The following is an 18,995-nucleotide window of genomic DNA, read 5'->3' as shown; positions in this document are numbered from 1 at the left end:
CAAAAAAAAAAACAAAAAAATTAAATGAGTTGTTGATTTAACAATTGGCCTAACTTAGCCAGTCCTATATTTGGGGCTAATATTGATTTTGGTAAATTTTTCGTTTTCAAGATAATTACAAACAAATCGAATATTCGTATGGAATAAAAACAAAAGTTGTTTTTGATTTAAACTCAGATTTTATTAAAACTTGAGTCAAAATTTTAACTTGACTTATTTTAGAATGCTGTGAATTGACTTTTCTTCAAAATGGCTTTTACCCACAAATTATTTTCTTTAAATTTATTGTTAAGCAAATTCGCACGGAACATGTAACACGGGACATAATTGTCCTCGGCTAATAACAGTTAAAAGAAATATACCCTCACCTAATCTTTGGCCAGATATGCGTGTTTTTTAGAAAGTTCAATAAGTTAGAAAGACTTTGTGCAAAAACTTTTATCAACAATCATCTATCTTATATTACTAAATGAATTTAATGTTTAGGAATTCATCGAAATTAAACAATGATAACACTATTCGACAAAATTTAACTTTTTCTTCATGCTGTGGACCAAAATACCTTTTTCTGATATTGATTTCGTAGTCTAAAAATGTTTATAGCATTGTTTTTTTTATGGTTTAGTTTTTTTAAGAATTTTTGAAATTTGATATTTTTTTCAGAGGTAGTGCTTTTATTTTTCACATAACTTAAGTATGTTATATATGGTTGCATAGAACTTTGCATCTATGAAAAGCTGACGAATGCAGCTATAAATCCAACCCAGAAACTTTGTAGCTGCAGCTTAACATCTGGAATATATTAAGCTTTCAAATTCAAATTTCATAATTTTTTTGCGGTATTTTTTTTTAAAAATTTTGACTTTAAAAACTCAGGAAAAGTCGGAAAAAAAAATATTTCTTGGCATGAATATTTGGTTTTAGATAGACGCATTAATTAGGCGAATCGTTTGATAGATGGATAAACGGCCAAGTTGCAGCCGTTTAACCAAAACGACTCAAATTCATTTTACCTGGAAAGTACCGTACGGTATGTTGCTGGTCCAACTGCCAAAATGGTACGTTGCTGGTCCAACAGACAAAATGGGATTGAAGGAAACAAAAAGGAAAGAACCTGGTCAAGGCTTTACGCTTCCTGCTCCTCCGTTAGAAGAAATACCGCCCCTAAGACGCAAAAAAGAGGAGATGTCGTCTTCGTCGCATGGAACAACGGATTCAAGTAATGACCAATCAGGAGAATATTAATATTGCTAGCCTCCTTCCTGTGAAAGAACAATTGCACGATTTGGTGGGGGTTGACAGCAGTAAGGAAAGTTTAAAGACTGTTTTTTTACAAATTTTCGCGGAAATATATGCGAAAAAAATGATGAAGTTTGAATTTGAAAGCTTAATATCTTCCAGGCGTTAAGCTGCGGTTACAAAGTGTCTGGGTCGGATATATAGCTGCATTTGTCAACTTTTCAGAACTTTCAGTTCTATGAAACCAGATATAAGATACTTCATTTATGTGAAAAATAGAGCACTACCTCTGAAAAAAACCATGAAAAAATACCAGATTTTAAAAATTCTTTAAAGAAAACTAAACCAACAAAAAAAAAATAATAGTTCCTTAAAAAAAATTTAAATCCCGAAATCGATCAGAAAACTTCATTTTGGGTCACAGCGGAAAGCAACAAATATACTTACACAAATTGCAATTTTTTCAGAAAAAAAATTTGCATACCAAAAGGTATAAAATCTATCATAAAATGTTCTGTTCTACAGAATGACACAAAATGAATTAATATAGGTTTTCAAAACACACATTTTTAGCCCGAATTTGAGATTTTTTTTTTGATTAATTTTTAATTTTTAATGTAACTATTTATAGAAATTGCAATTTGATGCAAGCGTTGCGGAGATAGCCGCTTACACACAGATTTTTTTTTGCAAATTTATAGTAACATGTCAAAAAATAACACAAAAAAAAAAGAAAAACATAACTTTTGCTGATTTTGATAGGGTACAAAGCTAATGAAATAATATGTCAATTGGTTAAATTAGTTAACTTTCCAGTTTTCAAAATTGTGGATGCCAGAGATATTCGTTCTTTGTGAAGGCGGAGAGGATCGGGGCGAAATTTTGAAACACACTTGTAAAAGTGTAATATCACATGAGTCTGGAAAAAATTTGTTGTTGCTTTAGCTTATAGCCTCTAAGAATTAGGCGACAAACAAGACGGACAGATAGACGGACAGACAGACATGGATATATCGACTCGGCTATTGATGATGATCAAGAATATATATATTTATGGGGTCGAAAACGTTTCCTTCTGTCCGTTGCATCCACTGGACACACTCCGAGGAGAACACACTGGAGGAGAACACTAACACACTCTTGAGAGAAGATTCAGAGGTTTGGTGGTAGGGGGTAAAGTTATAGAGCAGAACGAGTTAAAAAGGCAGAAATTTTACATTTGGCACAAGGACTGCTTAAAAAATGGTCTGTTGGACCCAGGGCTTTCAGAGTTGGACAGCCCCGATTCGCTCCATCGATCCCGATTTTATTGCCGAAAGTGTGCTGTTGGCTTGGCGTCCCACTGGTTTTAATCTTTCTGGGTCCAGTCCATTCGGTTTAATTTGTTTATTAGTTAATAACGAAGACTTCAGGTTTTGTATAAATACTACATGGCTATGTGGAATGGTTAATTAATTTCTACATCTATGTGTATGTATATGCGTATACATGTGCATATATGTATATGTGGTGACGGCGCTTCCTGTTGTGGCGCTGTGCGTCTCAACCTATATTAATGAAATAATAGCGAGAAAGAGCACGAACCTTTTAATCGGTTGAGTTGGGAGCAAGAATGTGTCTACTGCTGTCCATTATACATACATATGTACATATACATCATGGTGGAGTGAAACTGACAAAACTAATCGATGACCTCATAATAATACAAAATGTGTACAAAAATTAAAGTTCTAGAATTAATTGATTGTTTTATATTGCGAATACAATTTTGCTGGCTTAGTGTCTGTGTTTTGGTGGAAAACATAATTTTGAATCAAGTAGTTGTTCGAATGAAAGTCATTAGACGTGTCTAGAGACGGCTACGAACAATAATGTTTCATTTTGTCTCTCATGCTATCCCTCTCCTCTCAGCAAAGTTTGCCAAGTCCAATGTTATATCAACATTAGTAGTGCTCTTGGTAGGAACGACAGGTAACAAATATAAACGAGAATTATAATCGCATATAAAATTAGTCGATCAAAATAACTATCGTTGAAACTATTGCGTATGTTTTCCCGCCTTTTCTCACAATTTTTTGGTTACCCAACGCACTAGTAAGTTATTTGTTTAATATACTCCTATTTAATGTACATATACAAAAATTTTTAACCGTTTAGGTCAATGGTCGGGAACATGCTTTTCGCTTCAATTGCGTTTTGTTATTGTCATTTGTGAAAATTTTATGAAAAGATGAAAAGCCATATATTTTACCATGTAAGTATTGGCAAATTGTTATGGCAATTCGACTGCATCTTCAGAATATAAAACGGAAACAATAAATAGTGGTTTATTTATATATTTCTATTTGAACATGTGCGTGCACATAGCTTAACCTCAACGATGGAGTGTGATATACATAATTTCCAAAAAGAAAGAAAACTAACAGAACTGCAAATCGTTTCTAATATATTTTCTTTTAGATCACGGTTTTTTCAGCTCGAATCTGACTGATGGACTCATAAGCGTTTTCCCCGCCTTTTGGTGCCTTTTTATACCCGTACTCAAAAAAGAGTTAAGGGGTATATTAGATTTGTGGTAAAAGTGGATGTGTGTAACGCAGAGAAGGAAACGTTTCCGACCCCATAAAGTATATATATTCTTGATCAGCATCAATAGCCGAGTCTATATAGCCATGTCTGTCTGTCCGTCCGTCCGTCCGTCCGTCCGTCTGTCCGTCTGTCCGTCTTGTTGAGCGCCTGGATCTCAGAGACTATAAGAGTTAGGGTAACCAAATTTGGTTTCCAGACTGATGTGATATCACACTGCTACAAGTGTATTTCAAAATTTCGCCCCGCCCCCTTCCGCCCACACAAAGGACGAAAATCTGTGGCAGGCACAATTTTAAAGATACGATAAAACTAAAAACGCAGTATCGTAGAGAATGCCCATATCTACCAGATTGCCGAATCTGAATCAGATCGGATCGTAATCATAGCCAGAATGAAGAAATTAATTTTCTGTTGCTTTCCCCGCCCCCTCCGGCAACAAAAACTAACCACTGATTCTCTTTCTCGCTCGCACACTCTGCCGCGTTCAGTGCGCGAGCAACCCCTAGCGGAGGAGATGTAGAATCTAAATGGTACATGTATAATATACATGTTAGATGTAGAATATACATAGTATATGTAGATGTAGATAACAGATGTAGCAAAAATGTGCAAAAAATGTACGGGTATAAGTAGAGTCGCGTCCCCAGAAGCGACTCACACGTTCCTTCTCGTTGTTAGTGGACCTTGATCTAAACGCGATATTATATGGTGGGCTATATTAAAAATGCTTATGAAATAATATGCAATCTGCTTTTTTATTTTTTTGGTATTTGCCGTATTTTATTTATCGAATCTTCCCTATTAGAGACTGACGACAAGTATGCAAGTCTTAACCTAATACTTCTATTTAATTCATTACACTTAATTATTTAGAGGTCTCTTCGCGGAGTCGTGTATGGCTAGTCTGCCAAGTTAAAGACTGCGCAAGTCTATTAGGATGGGCCTGAAGCTTGGCCTGATACTTTGCTTTCACCTTGGCAATTAATCTTTAACTGATCCTACATTTAAGTCTTTATGGATATTTTCATTCCGTATGTACCATGGTTCCCCAGTGATAGTTTTTAGTATCTTCGATTGAGCTCTGGATTATTTCTAAATTACTAACGCAAGCATTTCCCCATAGCTCGGAGCCGTATGTTCAGATGCGTTTGAGAACTGCATTGTACAAAAGTACCTTTTACTCTAGTTTTTGTTGTAAACGGGTGTTTATTAGTTTTATTAGTTTGTCTGTTTAGGGTAAAGGTGATATGCTTGCACTTTTGCCCGTTTATGTGTATGCACCAGTCTGTATGCCTGTTAATCTGATATCCCATTTTATATAATTTTTTGCAGAATTTCAAGAGATATATAGTAATTAGTAATTTGGAAGCAAGAACGTCACGTAAATTTTACAGTTTCAAGCATGAAAAAGATTGGTTCCAAAACTTCTTGGAAGAAACCAAGTCCGACTGGTAGGTAAAACGGAATATTCTATTGGTGCCAACACGTGTACGAGAGCGGCAGAGAAGCAGCAGCGCATAGGCTACTTTTCTATCACAAAAAGTGTAAAGGTGTAAATAAATTACGCGCAGTCAGCGAAAAGCAGACTTTCTGCCTCCAGAGCAGTATGTAAACAACCCACAAAATGTCCACCATCAGAATACATTTTTTTAATTGACCAACGAAGTGATGTGGATACAACTAATCTTTTCAACGGTTTTAAATTCAAAAGCGAAAGTTAGAAGAATTTGCTAAGAAAAAGGAAGACAATTTGAGTACCTTCTCGTCCATGCAAGAGATGAGTTTTTCATCAGAGGAATGATTCTTCAGAATCCGATGAACATAGTAAGTTTATACAAATAATAACCACAAACAAAAATAAAACGAGAAGGAACGTGCGAGTCGCTTCTGGGGACGCGACTCTACTTATACCCGTACTCAGTCAGTATATTCATTTATGAGCATATGATTTTTTAGAATTTTAGAATTACAAAAAAAAATTTTGAAATACACTTGTAGCAGTGTGATATCACATGAGTGTGGAAACCAAATTTGGTTGCCCTAGCTCTTATAGTCTTTGAGATCTAGGCGCTCAACAAGACGGACAGACAGACAGACAGACGGACAGACTGACATGGCTATATCGACTCGGCTATTGATGCTGATCAAGAATATATATACTTTATGGGGTCGGAAACGTTTCCTTCTCTGCGTTACACACATCCACTTTTACCACAAATCTAATATACCCCTTAACTCTTTTTTGAGTACGGGTATAAAAATCTCACGCTTTCATGCTATATATGAATATGATTAGGTACAGCAACTCATCAAATGTCATAGACCGAAGTAAGATTCGTCGAGAGCGCGAAAAAGTTCGCAAAGATTTAAATTTATTCAACGAGATAAACTTATGATGGCTATTTATTTTGACGGTCGTAAAGACAAAACTTTCTTTATGAACTGTTCTGAAAATATTTTACCTGGAAAAACTAGAACTGAAGAACATATATAATTAATATCGTTGTCGGGCTCAGAGTTCATAAGTCGTCTTTTAATTTATTTGGGAAAAGCATCCAAAATTTAAAAAAATATTTTCGAGTTTTTAGAAAACTCATATAAATATCTTTTTTCCCTTGTGGCAATTAGATGTAATGGAACTGCTGTGAACACTGGACATAAAAATGTAGTCGTTTGCTTATTGGAAAGAAATAACAATCGACCCATGCAGTGGTTTGTGTGCTTGTTGCATGCGAATTTACCACTTCGCCATTTATTTATTACTGTGGACGGCTCCACAAGAGGCAATAATAGTTTTATTGGCAGCAAAATGTTAATTTGGTTGCCCTAGCTCTTATAGTCTCTGAGATCTAGGCGCTCAACAAGACGGACAGACGGACGGACAGACGGACATGACTATATCGACTCGGCTATTGATGCTGATCAAGAATATATATACTTTATGGTGTCGGAAACGTTTCCTTCTCTGCGTTGCACACAACCACTTTTACCACAAATCTAATATACCCCTTAACTATTTTTTGAGTACGGGTCTAAAAATGTAAATCAACGTACGTTGATTTTGGACCGAACTTCGATGTGCCTACGGGGCTATGTACTTTAGTGAGTAGCTGTTTGAATGAGTTCGTTGCTATCGGAAAGCTACATATGTTGTCGTGAGCTGTTGCTTTTCTGTGTTAGCAACCCTCTGTAAACTAAAACAATCATCAAATAATTATCTATAACCATTCCTACGTAGTCAATATACTAATATTAACTCTATTAAATACAAAATTGGCTATTGTACATAGAAAGTTTATGTTTACATATATCTTTATATACTATATTCTGCATCAACATAATCTTAACTCACAGTTTACGTGTACGTCAAATCTCTTGCTCACTGACGGCGGCACACCATTGGAAGCAATGCAATTGTAGCCACCCATATCTGTACGTTGGACATTTGTCAAAGTAAGTCTTTCTCCATCGACAGATTTCAGTGCTGTTACAATAAAAGATACAAAATATGTTCTTATAAGCTTTAGTCATTCAAAATCTTTAAAGAGGATATGTATAAAATGTGCTTTTGAGGTGTAACATGGCATGTAACAGCCACAAGAATGCGTCTAACAACCAAATAGCGAACAAAAACTGTTAACTTTGTTCTCTCGTATAACACCCTGTTCTCAGTAAGGGTGTAACTTACAATACAATATATTCCTTAAATCCGTCTAATCTCTTTCCACCCAATGACAAATAATTATAATGAAAAATATCTTAAACGACGCCTAATAAATGCGTCTATCTAAAACTAAAAATGCATGCCAACAATAATTTTTTTTTACTTTTCCTGAGTTGTTAAAGTCAAAATTTTTTATTGAAAGCTCAATATCTTCCAGGCGTTAAGCTGCAGCTACAAAGTGTCTCAGTCGGATTTATAGCTGCATTTGTCAGCTTTTCAGAACTGTAAAGTTCTATGCAACCAAATATAAGATACTTAAGCTATGTGAAAAATAAAAGCACTACTTCTTTAAAAAAAAACTAAACCATAAAAAAAACCATAACTCGTTAAAAATTTTTAAGCCCCGAAATCCTTTGGGCCACAGCCTAAATGTCGTGTTGACTAGTGTTCTCGAGCATGTACATACATTCATTAGATATGTACATTTATTTAGATATGTTCATATGTACGCGGAACCACGATCACGGGTGGTCAAGAGTCGGGTGATTGTGGGATATTGAGATACGAGTGCATATGTACATATGTAAATACTGCAGATAGTGCCATTTTCTGAATAGTCAGAGCAATTCGATCTAATAGGTTTCTTTTTAAAAATGTACAATGGTTTATATAAATGTACATTAATGTATATGCTCTTATTCGTGTGGAGTTTTTCTGCCACAGCTATTAAGATTAACTTCCGTTTTTCTTTGACGTGACCAACATTTTCAGATCTAATTTTGAGGTTGGTTTAAATAAAAATTATAAAAAGATCACAAGCTCAATTGCATTGGTAATGGTGTCAAATTCATGTGAATGCATCATTAAGTCATCTAGTTTTTTCCTTTTGCAGTTAAGAATTGTTTAGTTGTATAAAAAGCCGTTTACTTTTCATTTCGGCGAGGAATTTGTTGCCGTTTTGAAAACGGAAAAGTCTTGAGTTTTACGAGTGCGGGTGCGCCTGACTCCTGAGTATGCCTGAGTATATTTGTGAGCTTATCGAAGGAGAAGGAGTAGCTTGGTCTCTTGTTGGATTAGGTGGGGGAAGCAACTGATAATGAATTTCATTATTCTGGCTATAATAATAGTCCGATCTGATTCAGATTCGGCAACCTGGTAGATATAGTCATTCTCTACGATAGAGCAACCAAATCTTGTTTGCAGACTCATGTGATATTACATTGCTACAAGTGCATTTTAAAATTTTTCTCATCACAATGAACGAAAATCTGTGGCAGCCACAATTTTAAAGATACGATAAAACTAAAAACGTAGTATCGTAGATAATGACCATATCTACCAGATTGCCGAATCAGATCGGATTATTATTATAGCCAGAATGAAGAAATTAAAGGTAGTATTAACTAGTTGGTGCCTATATATTCTTATATCAACAAAAACGATTTATCTCTACGTTACCTTATCTGCTCTGCGAAGTTTAGAAATAGTGACAGCCAAGAAACTAAATATTCCTGAGATATGTACACACCTTGTTTGTCTCTGCTCTCCGCTCTAAGTATAATATCCTTTCCTGTTTCACGACGCCACTGCACCCTTGGCTCAGGTACGCCAGTCGCACTACATACGAGTATAATACTGCCACCCTCAGTGCTGACGCCTTCCTCGAGATTATGGTCTGGGTGATTCAGAATATCCGGTGGCACAACAACATCTAAATAGCCTGACTGCGAAAAAACAAAGTATGATTCGTAATAAGCGAATGGGAAAGGTTTACACCGTCTGAGCTGTTTAATGCTGCAGAGTATGACTGCCCAGGTGGACTCTCTTCCCTTGCACATAGCACACAGGCACTGAGGGTAAGGACACCTTTGGACTAAGGATAAGCCCTATGGGAACGTTGTGGGACAGACATGCACTTACAAGGCTCTTCATGGGATCCGTATTCACTTGGCACATGTAGCTGCCGGAGTCATTTATCTGTACGCGAGATATGTGAAGTTTCCAGGTGTTGTGGCCGTTGTGTGTCACAGATAATCTGGGATTTAGTGAGACCATGTGTGTGTGTATGCCAAGTATTGCTTTTGAATCAGATTTAATCCATGCCACCTGAAATAGTTAGAACATAGACAGATACACACACTACTACTACATCGTTTTCGATATGGTGTGAGCACAGCATCCCCTTGTTCAAACAGTCTTAAGCTGAGCGCAAGTTCTGTGGATCTGAATATAATATAACCAGGGTATATGTATTTGTAAGCCCTACATGCATGTGTATGGTCGAGGCGAATTTTGTGTTATTATTGCATTAGCAAAGAAAACACCAAATAAGCCCGAAAATATACAAGAGGTATTTTTTAACTTACAACTCTAAGATATCGGTAATTCTGTACTACTTTGTTGTATACACGTCTAGGTTTTTTTTTCAACTACATATGTACATACTCGTATAATATCTTGCAAAAGCATAATACTGGAATACTCTTTTAAATGCTTTTTGGTATGTAGTTTAAACATACAAATTGTTGTTGTTAAATAACTAATTTTTTCTTTATCCAAATTAATAATTCTGTTTCTCTTAGAAGTTTTTATATAATTTCGATAAAAACATTTACATGATCATTAATCATTTTAATCAGGCAGGCTCCGGCTTCACTTACTTTTTCGATTTACTTTTTCAGCCAAAAGTCATACTGTTTATTTTAAGGCGGTCCGACATTCGTAAAAGTGTGATTTACTTACTCCCGTACTACTAAGTGCAAAGTTTACTGCTGTTATACCCACGCGCTACCCAGCTCATATAAAAAAGCCTCTGTTATGTTTAACAGAGATTTATCAATAACCAAAATAGGGCAGCTGAAAATATGAATTCATATTTTTTAATTTTTTTGGTCTGACCAATTTTTTCAGATATAAATTTGACGTTGGTTTAATCAAAAATTATTTATAAAAAGGGCAAAAGCTCAATTGCACTGGTAATGGTGTCAAATTCATGTCAATGCATCATTAGGTCATCTAGTTTTTTTCCTTTTGCAATTAAGATTTGTTTAGTTGTAAAAAATGCCGTTTAATTTTAATTTCGGCGAGTAATATGTTGCCGTTCTGAAAACGGAAAAATTTTAAGATTTGCGAATGCGACAGCGTCTAATTTTTCGTTGTTAAAAGTAAATCGGAAAGTGAAAACTGGAGCCTGGCTGAATGTAACACTTTTACTTTGACCCAGGCTCATGTATCATGAAAACCACAATTGCTAAAGCCACTTGATTTTGTATGAAGAATCCATAGATATTGAATATATATATTATCTTGATGAACAATACATACCCGATATTGTCCCAAATTATCAACAACACATGTGAAGGATATGTCTCGTCCCTGTGGTACAGTAATATTTGTCAATTGCGCCAAAAACTCCGGGACGATTTCATCTGGTTCGCTGTGTCCTTTAATTTTAATCAAAAATATTTGTTAAAAAGCAATGTCGTTTAGCGATTAGTTTCTCTACCCTGGAAAATGCGCACAGTGTAGGGATATTGGAGGAAAAGATATCATAAATCTAAAAGAGCGTGAACGTTGTGAGCCTCTGCATTTGTATGCAGCTTGTATACCCGATACTCATTGTATACATATGAAATCTTGGAATTTTGATCACACTTGTCATGAGAAATGGGAAATTAAAATTTTATTTTTTCCAGGTATCAACATTTTTTTTAGAGGGAAACAAAATTATGTCTTGTCAAGCTATGTTGAGTTGTTTCCCACAAAACAGGTCTAGAGATCACCTGATTGACATTTGAAATGGTTCGTTTCAAAAACGTTGGTAACATTTGGCTCGCTTTAAGACACCTACCGTCTATTGCTTTTTCGGACTAATATTCTTATTGGATTTGTTTCTGTGTATTTGTTATACCTAGCTTTTGAACCACAACGATCGTATTCTCGTATAATTCTCCTACTCCAATCGACGCAAAACTCGTTTTGGCGGATTTATAAATTTTTTGGGATCCCACTCGAACACGTATTTTTTACCATGAGGTTATCTGGGGAAATGTTAATAAGGGGTGCCAAAAAAATCACTTCCGCTGGAAAATTCCATTCCGCGGTGACACACACTGATTTTTCAGCGGAATCAAAATGACCCACAATTTATCCAGCGATTTGATTCAATAAACCCATAAAACACACTTAAAACGATTCGAATCTTACTTTCCCATAAAGGTTGTTAAATTGGTGGTTAACCCTCATCTAAATAATTTAACATTATACATGTTAAGTTAATAAAATAGGCATTTTAGCAAATCACTATCCAATCCGCTGACTAAATTTTCACTTAACGATTCCGCTCTCAATCTGCTGCAGTGCGAGGTGGCCACCTATGGCGATTCGGACTTTCGAAGTTAATACAGTAATGCCACCTTTTTTAAGCCGAATTCGGATTTTAATTATATTGAAAGCATTCTGTTTTTCTTTAATTAAGCATTACAAAAAATAGCTCATTGAAGTAAAACTTCCTTTACGTCAAACGTGTGCTACTTTTTGTAAAAATTGTGGAAACATTTGTAGTCATTTGAAGTTCTACCAGGTGGCATCGCTTCAAAATGCCAAAACATAACTAACAAACCATTTCTACACATTATTGCCATTGCATTTATGTCAAAAACCCCTGTTCGACTAAGTGCAGACCCATGGCAGCACAAATAAAAGCATAGCGATCATTATACCAAAAAAAACGGGTTCATACATATAAGAAATTTTGAAAAGTATTAAATAAAATAGACTGCTTATAACATTTTTTCCATGACTTTCATAATGGTCTGTATGAATATTATTCACAGGATCGCAGATGCATATTTCTGTGGGGTGCAGAATAATTAGTTTAAAACAATAATAGGAGACTGGTAATAATAACATAAATATACTAATAATACATAATAGGCTATACAAATATTTTACCGTTGATATGAATATTTGGCTGAGCCAAAAATTGACCAACAAAATTTTTATACCCGTACTCAAAAAAGAGTTAAGGGGTATATAGTGGGTGGGGGGTAGGGTCCCCCTATATATCTGGCAAGCCGGCGTGCCAGCGTGCCGCGCCGCGTCCGCTTGTTTGCGCCGGGGCTTGTGGGACCTGTTTCCGACTCAGTGATCACGCCGGTCATCGCCCCGCCCCCTCCCCCCCACAAGGACGATCGGGGGCCTTGTCGTGGGTGTGGCCCCTGCCCTGCGTCGGCTTTTGCCGATGGTTTTAGTCCTCCCCTGCCCCCCCGAACACAATCGCACATTCCCCGCTCGCACCTGCCGCGTTCAGTGCGCGAACCCCGCGGGGGTGTATACTATGGCAGTACCTACGTGGTGTGCTTGTGTGGGGTCAAAGTGCGTGTTTTTTTTTTTCTAACTGCCAAAAATGTTATACTGACTGGTACGGGTTAGTGAGCGCGTCCCGGCAACTCACACGCCCCGTTTTTGTTATTTTTAAGGAGACACCCCCAATTCTGTTCTTTGTTATTTAATATAATTATACGTTTTGTTTTTCAAGTTTTAAAATTGTAAAATTCAGTAGGACCCTGTAAAAAATAAAAAAAATAAAATAATAACATTTCAATTACTATTAAACCCAAGGTAACAAAACATGGGGTTGTCCCGTTTGAATTTGGAAAAAAAAATTGTTTGGCCCAGCCCAAAGTATATGTATATTTACCTTGTGTATGTGGCAACGAATGACCTCCGATTTCGCCTTTGATAAGTAACAAAACTATGGCAAAAGCTATCGCTTTTGTGCTGAACTTTAATTGAGTCATTGCAACAGTCTTAATATTTGAACGTTTTATGTTCGATGGATCTTCAGGTACAGTATATACTTCTTAATGCAGTATGTAGAAAATACTCGCTACTCGAGTTGATCCCTTGCTCTCTATATCTTCATACGGCATCGCCATCCACGTTTATTGTCATGCGCTTGCATTATTTATATAATTTCTTGATAATATCGATCTAAAAATATTTCCTGTAATGATAAATAGTCATTAATGGTTGAGAAATGATAAGCAAAACATAGCATATCGTGCAATACTTATCCGTATACCATATTTTTAGTTTTTCAAAAATACCTTCATTTGATTAACGTTATCATCAATTGATCTTTTCCCTTTACGAATTCTAGTTAGTTTCTGCGTAAGCCTATTAGAAGTAGACTGGATGGAAACACTGTAATTACAGCACAATCCTTGGCCTACTTGTTCTAACAACTCATTTGATGCATAGCTGACCATTAAAAAAATCTGATTTCTCGCAGTCGGCACTGTATATGTTACTGACTCAAGAGGAGAAAATATAATAGTTATAAACATTTAGTGAAATAGATAAGCTAAAGGTACGTAATTTTCCACCGTTGAAAATTACGGCTATTAGGATTCTTAAAAATGTTTCTTCAGGACTCAGAGTACTGTAAAACCTAGTACGTATACGTCGGAGCCGTTAAGGCCAAGCTTTTTTCAATTTCACCTACAGAAAAGCCTGGCTCTTTGGAGTTGGTACGGTATAAACTTATATTTCAGGCAAACAGGCTACCTTGAGTACCCCCGACGATACAGAAACAGGCTTAGAGAGACAGAGAGAGTTATTAAAATATACACGCTGAGAACGATTACAAAGGTAGAAGTTTAGACGGAAACCCTAGGAGAGATAATTTATGGATAAGCAGATTATGATTTACTGAATCAAAGGCTTTACTAAAGTCAGTATAGACTACACTAGTTTGAGACTGCTTAGCGAAACCCGCGTGCACGAAGGTTGAGAATTCAAGGAGGTTAGAAGAAATAGATCGGCATTTCACAAAACCGTGCTGCGATTCAGAGAATAAGGAACAACAAAAGTGTTGGAGCTGGGAAGTAATTATTTTTTCGAAGAGTTTGGGAATGGAAATCCCACGGTAATTAGAAATATCCGATTTAGACCCCTTTTTAAGAATGGGAATAATATATGACTCTTTCCAGACGGTGGGAAAATCGCCGAGCTCGAGAGATAGGTAAGAAAGTTTAAGGAGGGGTACATAGAGAAAATCTGCACAAAGCTTAAGAACAGCACTGGGAACCAGTAAAAAAAGAAAATTTACATGATTTTAAATTAATTAACAGGCCATTATAGTCGATGAAGGGGCGATAGATAAAGTTAGAACTATTCATGGGGAAAGGATACGATTGACTGGGATTAGCGATTGAATACTTAGAGAAGTCAGATTACGAACCAGTTCTTTTGAACCTTTAATACAAACGAGATTTAATATTCGAAGGTTTATGAAACGCGGGGTGAACCAAATAGGGCCACTAACATAACGCGAAGGGGAAATTAAAGGTACATAGGTATTAAAGATATTGAACAAGGAACAATAAAATGCATTTGTAGCTGGATCAATTTCATGAGAGTCGTCGAGAAATGACCAATCGATCTGATTGCGAGATTCAAGCACGTAAAATCTGCTTTCCTGAAGCAAAAGACGGTGGCTTTACGGTCGATTTGATGGGATCAGAGGAGGGAACTGCGCGGAAATTTCAAGTGTGGGATGATAAGGGTCTTCTGGAAAAGAGCACACTACTGACATGTTTGTTAGGAACAAGGATTTTGAAGGAAGATATATTGCGTTTAACTTTAAGGTTAAATTTAATAACAACAAAACTTGAGGAATCATCAATGTCGAGTTTAGAAAAGATAAAGTTCCTGACCAGGACATCCGTAGCAGATGCCATAAGTCAAGAAACGAAAATAGATTTTAGTGGGGCGACAGCAGATAGAATAGATGGAGGGAGGATAGAACTATTAGGGAGATACGGCGGAGCAGATTCAACCCGAAGGGCAGAATCAGCTGATAATGAGCCATATTCAGCATCAGCGGGTTCCAGTGAAGGAACCGAAGCTCTAGCGACGGGATCGTCATTGACTTCCCGCCTGACATCGAAGTCAGACACCGGCGCAGGAGAGGCGGCTAGTGAGGAGGTGGATGCAGAAGCCACAGTCGGTGCCCCATTACATCCAAGTTGGACAGCACCAAAGTCTCATAAAAACTTGCATGTCGCTTTCAATTAGCCTGCAGTCATAGCATTTCCAGTTAAGGCCACAGCGAGACTTTACCAAGTCGACTACGCGTCCACCAATTTGGCCGAGGTCAGTGCATACCGTGTGTGCCATGTTGTCACACAGCCAGCAGTAGGTGAAAGTAGCTTTAGGGCTACCGAGCGGCGCTTTTTAGCACAGCATGTACTCATTGTAAGAGTGTAGACCCAAAAAATAGATGAGCAAAAGGTAACAATCAAGTCGGTGTAAATGCCTAAGCTGTCTCTCGCGTTTGTAACACTCAGATAAGCGCACAAACAATAAGAAAGATAACAAAAACAACAACAAGAGTTCGACGGTGGCCGCTCGAAATGCAGTTAGCTTTATCAACGCGATCAGAGCTTAAATACAGAAAGACGAGATAAACACAGAGCTTTCGGCGGGCACGGAGAGACTCAGTGCAAGTATCTATGAAGAAACGGTAAGAACGGAGATGGAACGGAGTAGAGAGCGGCTCAGAGAGAGTGCATCGAGCAAATGTCAAAAACAACACAGCTGTGAATACGAATGCACGGAAGAAGTCAGAAAGCACAATTGTCTTTAAATAAGAAATAAATAAACAAAAATACGCTAACTAAACGAGCGCAGCTAGTGGAAAGATTGCATGGTCGGTTTACAACACAGGGTACTTAAATAAAACACAATTAGTTTCCTTTAAACGGAGAAAATAATACATTTCAGGAGTAGTAATTACAATTGTGTCACATGTAGAAAAAATACACACTGATGTTATGTCGCGGAGAGGATGATGGCTATCACTTCAATATAAATATAGTCAATCCAACGACAGGTTTGTTTAAAAGTCATCCCTTCTTTTTCATTCTACAACTAAGTCCAATTTATATTTCAAGGAACATGATCCATGGCCCTTGCGAAAGAAATGGCACATTCTCCAGATGAGGAGGGCAGATCAATCGTGATGAAAGTGAAAGGAAACGATGTCGTTATCGATAACCGCTGGATCGCTCCATACTGTCCGCTTTTGTCGAAAACGTTCTCAACCCACTGCAATGTTGAGTACTGAAACTCCATCAAATACGTTTAAAAATATGCGAACAATGCTGGCCGATGCAACTGTTTTGGCGCCATCGCATTAAATTCGTAAAGTTGTTGCGATTATTATATCCAGATGATCCGTCGAACCCGACCGCATTGTGGGACAAATACTAGGACGAGATGGCTCGTCAAATGGTCGAGAACGAAAAATCATCATTTCGGATGAAGGCACGATGGCGCATAAACGAGCTTTGGAGGCACTTGACCGGGCGATGAAAGATTTACGAGGTAATTTGAGACGATTTGGTGGGACTATGATATTGCACTCCGGAGATTTTCGTCAAACTCTTCTCGTCATTCTGAAATCTACTGATGCCGATGAACTTAATGCATGCTTGAAATTGTCGCCTTTGTTATGTTGAAAAGTTCAAATTGACCACGAGAGTCACGTTGCAGAGCGATCCATCGGCTGCTAAATTCTCGAGACAACTACTGGCACTTGGCAATGTACAATGGAACAGACTACCGTTTGTTTTGGCATACATTGGCTACATCGAATCAATAAATTACAAAATTTTAGTTGCAACGGTGCATTTTTGCAGCGCTAACAAAATCAGATATCAGATATCAAAATCAGATATTTGTTCAGCTGTTTATCTGTCAAAATAGGCGAGGAAACTTTTACTCAACTTTGCGCTTCTGTTGTAAAAACACAAGGTATCCAAATCTTTGTTGAAAAAATTGAGAATAAAGGTCAAGCTATGCCAAATATAATTGTTATTAAAAGATTTCGAATTATGCGTTCAATGCTGTAGTTGTGGACAGTCTTTGTTGTGTCTATTTTTTAGAAAAAATCTTATCAAAGTGTTTGTATTTTGTGGACAAAAAAACTAATTTCTGCCATAAAGTAATTATGCAAATGTATACTCTAAACTGTGATTTAAAACTTGCTATTAACACTTTTTGCCCATTCTTTTCATATTTTAAATTTTAAGCCAAGTTAGCGGAAAGCCATTGTGTCTTACTGGATGTGTGGATCAATGGAAATTGAAATGAAAAGCGTAAAATATGCATACAATTATAATTGTCTCGATTGTACTAGTGAACGGGCAATACAGCGAAAATAAGAACGTCGATAGCTTGGATTTCATTATTCAAAGTCAAATCGCTCGAGAACTGCATTCGTACAAGTCCGTTGACAGCGTGATCGACGAGGATAAGGCGACCAACTATCCGACGGAATTTTTGAGCTCTCTTGAAGTGCTAGGAACTCCGCCGCATAACTCTGCTGAAGGTGGGATCGATCAGCTGTACGTTGAATGTTGGCAAACCGTCTTCGTTGTTTGTTTTTTGCATCGGAAAATATATCGAAAAACATCGTATGGATCTCAACTGATTTTGATAACATTCCAATAAAGAATAAAGCAAATTGAACTATCTGTGTTTTATAACCACTCAGGAGTTTATCTGAAGGCGTTAAATTGGCGCGAGACAAAGTTTGCTGTGTTTGCTAGTTTAATGGGCTTGATTTACTAACAAAAAAACCGTACCTTGGACATTTCTTGGACAATTTTCGTGATTAGTGTCTTGTTTTGTTAGAATCTCATGAAAAGATATATCAATTGGTTAAGTTAGTTACTATATATAATATAGTTAATAGTTTTATATGATTAAAAAAAATAGTATTATTAATTATATGTCATAAGTATGTTTAACTTGTCACGAATACTGGAAGCCCATACAAACGATTTCAAAATGTATAAAGTCCCAAAATTCTTTAACAAAATTTTCTTTGTAGAGTGCGGAATTTGCCTCAGGTGAAACAAATGAAAATTCGTAAGACACATGGTGGCAGTTCGTATCCCAGACCAATATAGCCCCCTCACGACTATAGTGACAGGTTTAATATTGTCATTATTTTCTCACATCATAGAAGTAGTAATTAAAGCTGTATGCTCCACTAAAATAACAGCGTTTCATAGAAAAATTCGGTTTGGTAGCAAAGAGTGATCGAGCTTTCTCACAAGGATCGGTAAGCTGTGCATTTACTTTAAAATTGCACTCTCTTTATATGCTTCCATTTGCTTTTCCATCGCCGTTCAGCCGGCGGTGTTATTAATTAAGATAAAGCTAAAATTATGCTTTTTAGATTTTCACATTTATAATAGTTTCAATCCGTTTTTCTGTTCATTAGTAAAATTTTCCTGAAATTTAATTGGACCTGACCTTCTCCGTTGCACTACTTAATAAGATTCTTACGAAAGGGTTCACATTCACGCTGACGAAGAGAGAGCAACAAAAATGAAATATTTTTACAAATTTAAAGCAAAAGCAAACATACAAAAGCCCAAAATACCTTCGGTGGTATGCTTCGCGGAATGTTCTTTCAGTTAAAATG

General features: G+C 36.7%; 1 protein-coding gene across 3 annotated transcripts in view; it reads right to left on the bottom strand.

The window, feature by feature from the left end:
- Positions 1-18,995, bottom strand: part of LOC111073818 (lachesin) — a 49,401-nt gene that overhangs the window by 14,979 nt on the left and 15,427 nt on the right. The window contains exons 2-6 of one of the 3 annotated variants that reach the window (XM_041595279.1): positions 13,194-13,499; positions 10,817-10,935; positions 9,413-9,598; positions 9,021-9,216; positions 7,181-7,312 (exon numbers count right to left, since the gene is read on the bottom strand). In XM_041595279.1, the coding sequence (XP_041451213.1) occupies positions 7,181-7,312; positions 9,021-9,216; positions 9,413-9,598; positions 10,817-10,935; positions 13,194-13,293 (733 nt within the window). In that variant the 5' untranslated portion in view covers positions 13,294-13,499. Of the gene's footprint in view, positions 1-7,180; positions 7,313-9,020; positions 9,217-9,412; positions 9,599-10,816; positions 10,936-10,997; positions 11,146-13,193; positions 13,500-18,995 lie in introns of those variants that run through there. The other 2 variants (XM_022366330.2, XM_041595280.1) reach the window with 2 other exon arrangements.

The sequence above is a fragment of the Drosophila obscura genome, unplaced genomic scaffold (assembly GCF_018151105.1).
Source record: "Drosophila obscura isolate BZ-5 IFL unplaced genomic scaffold, ASM1815110v1 contig_46, whole genome shotgun sequence".
Lineage (NCBI taxonomy): Eukaryota > Metazoa > Arthropoda > Insecta > Diptera > Drosophilidae > Drosophila > Drosophila obscura.
Note: the sequence above shows the minus strand (reverse complement) of the source record. Positions and strands in the feature narration are given on the sequence as shown.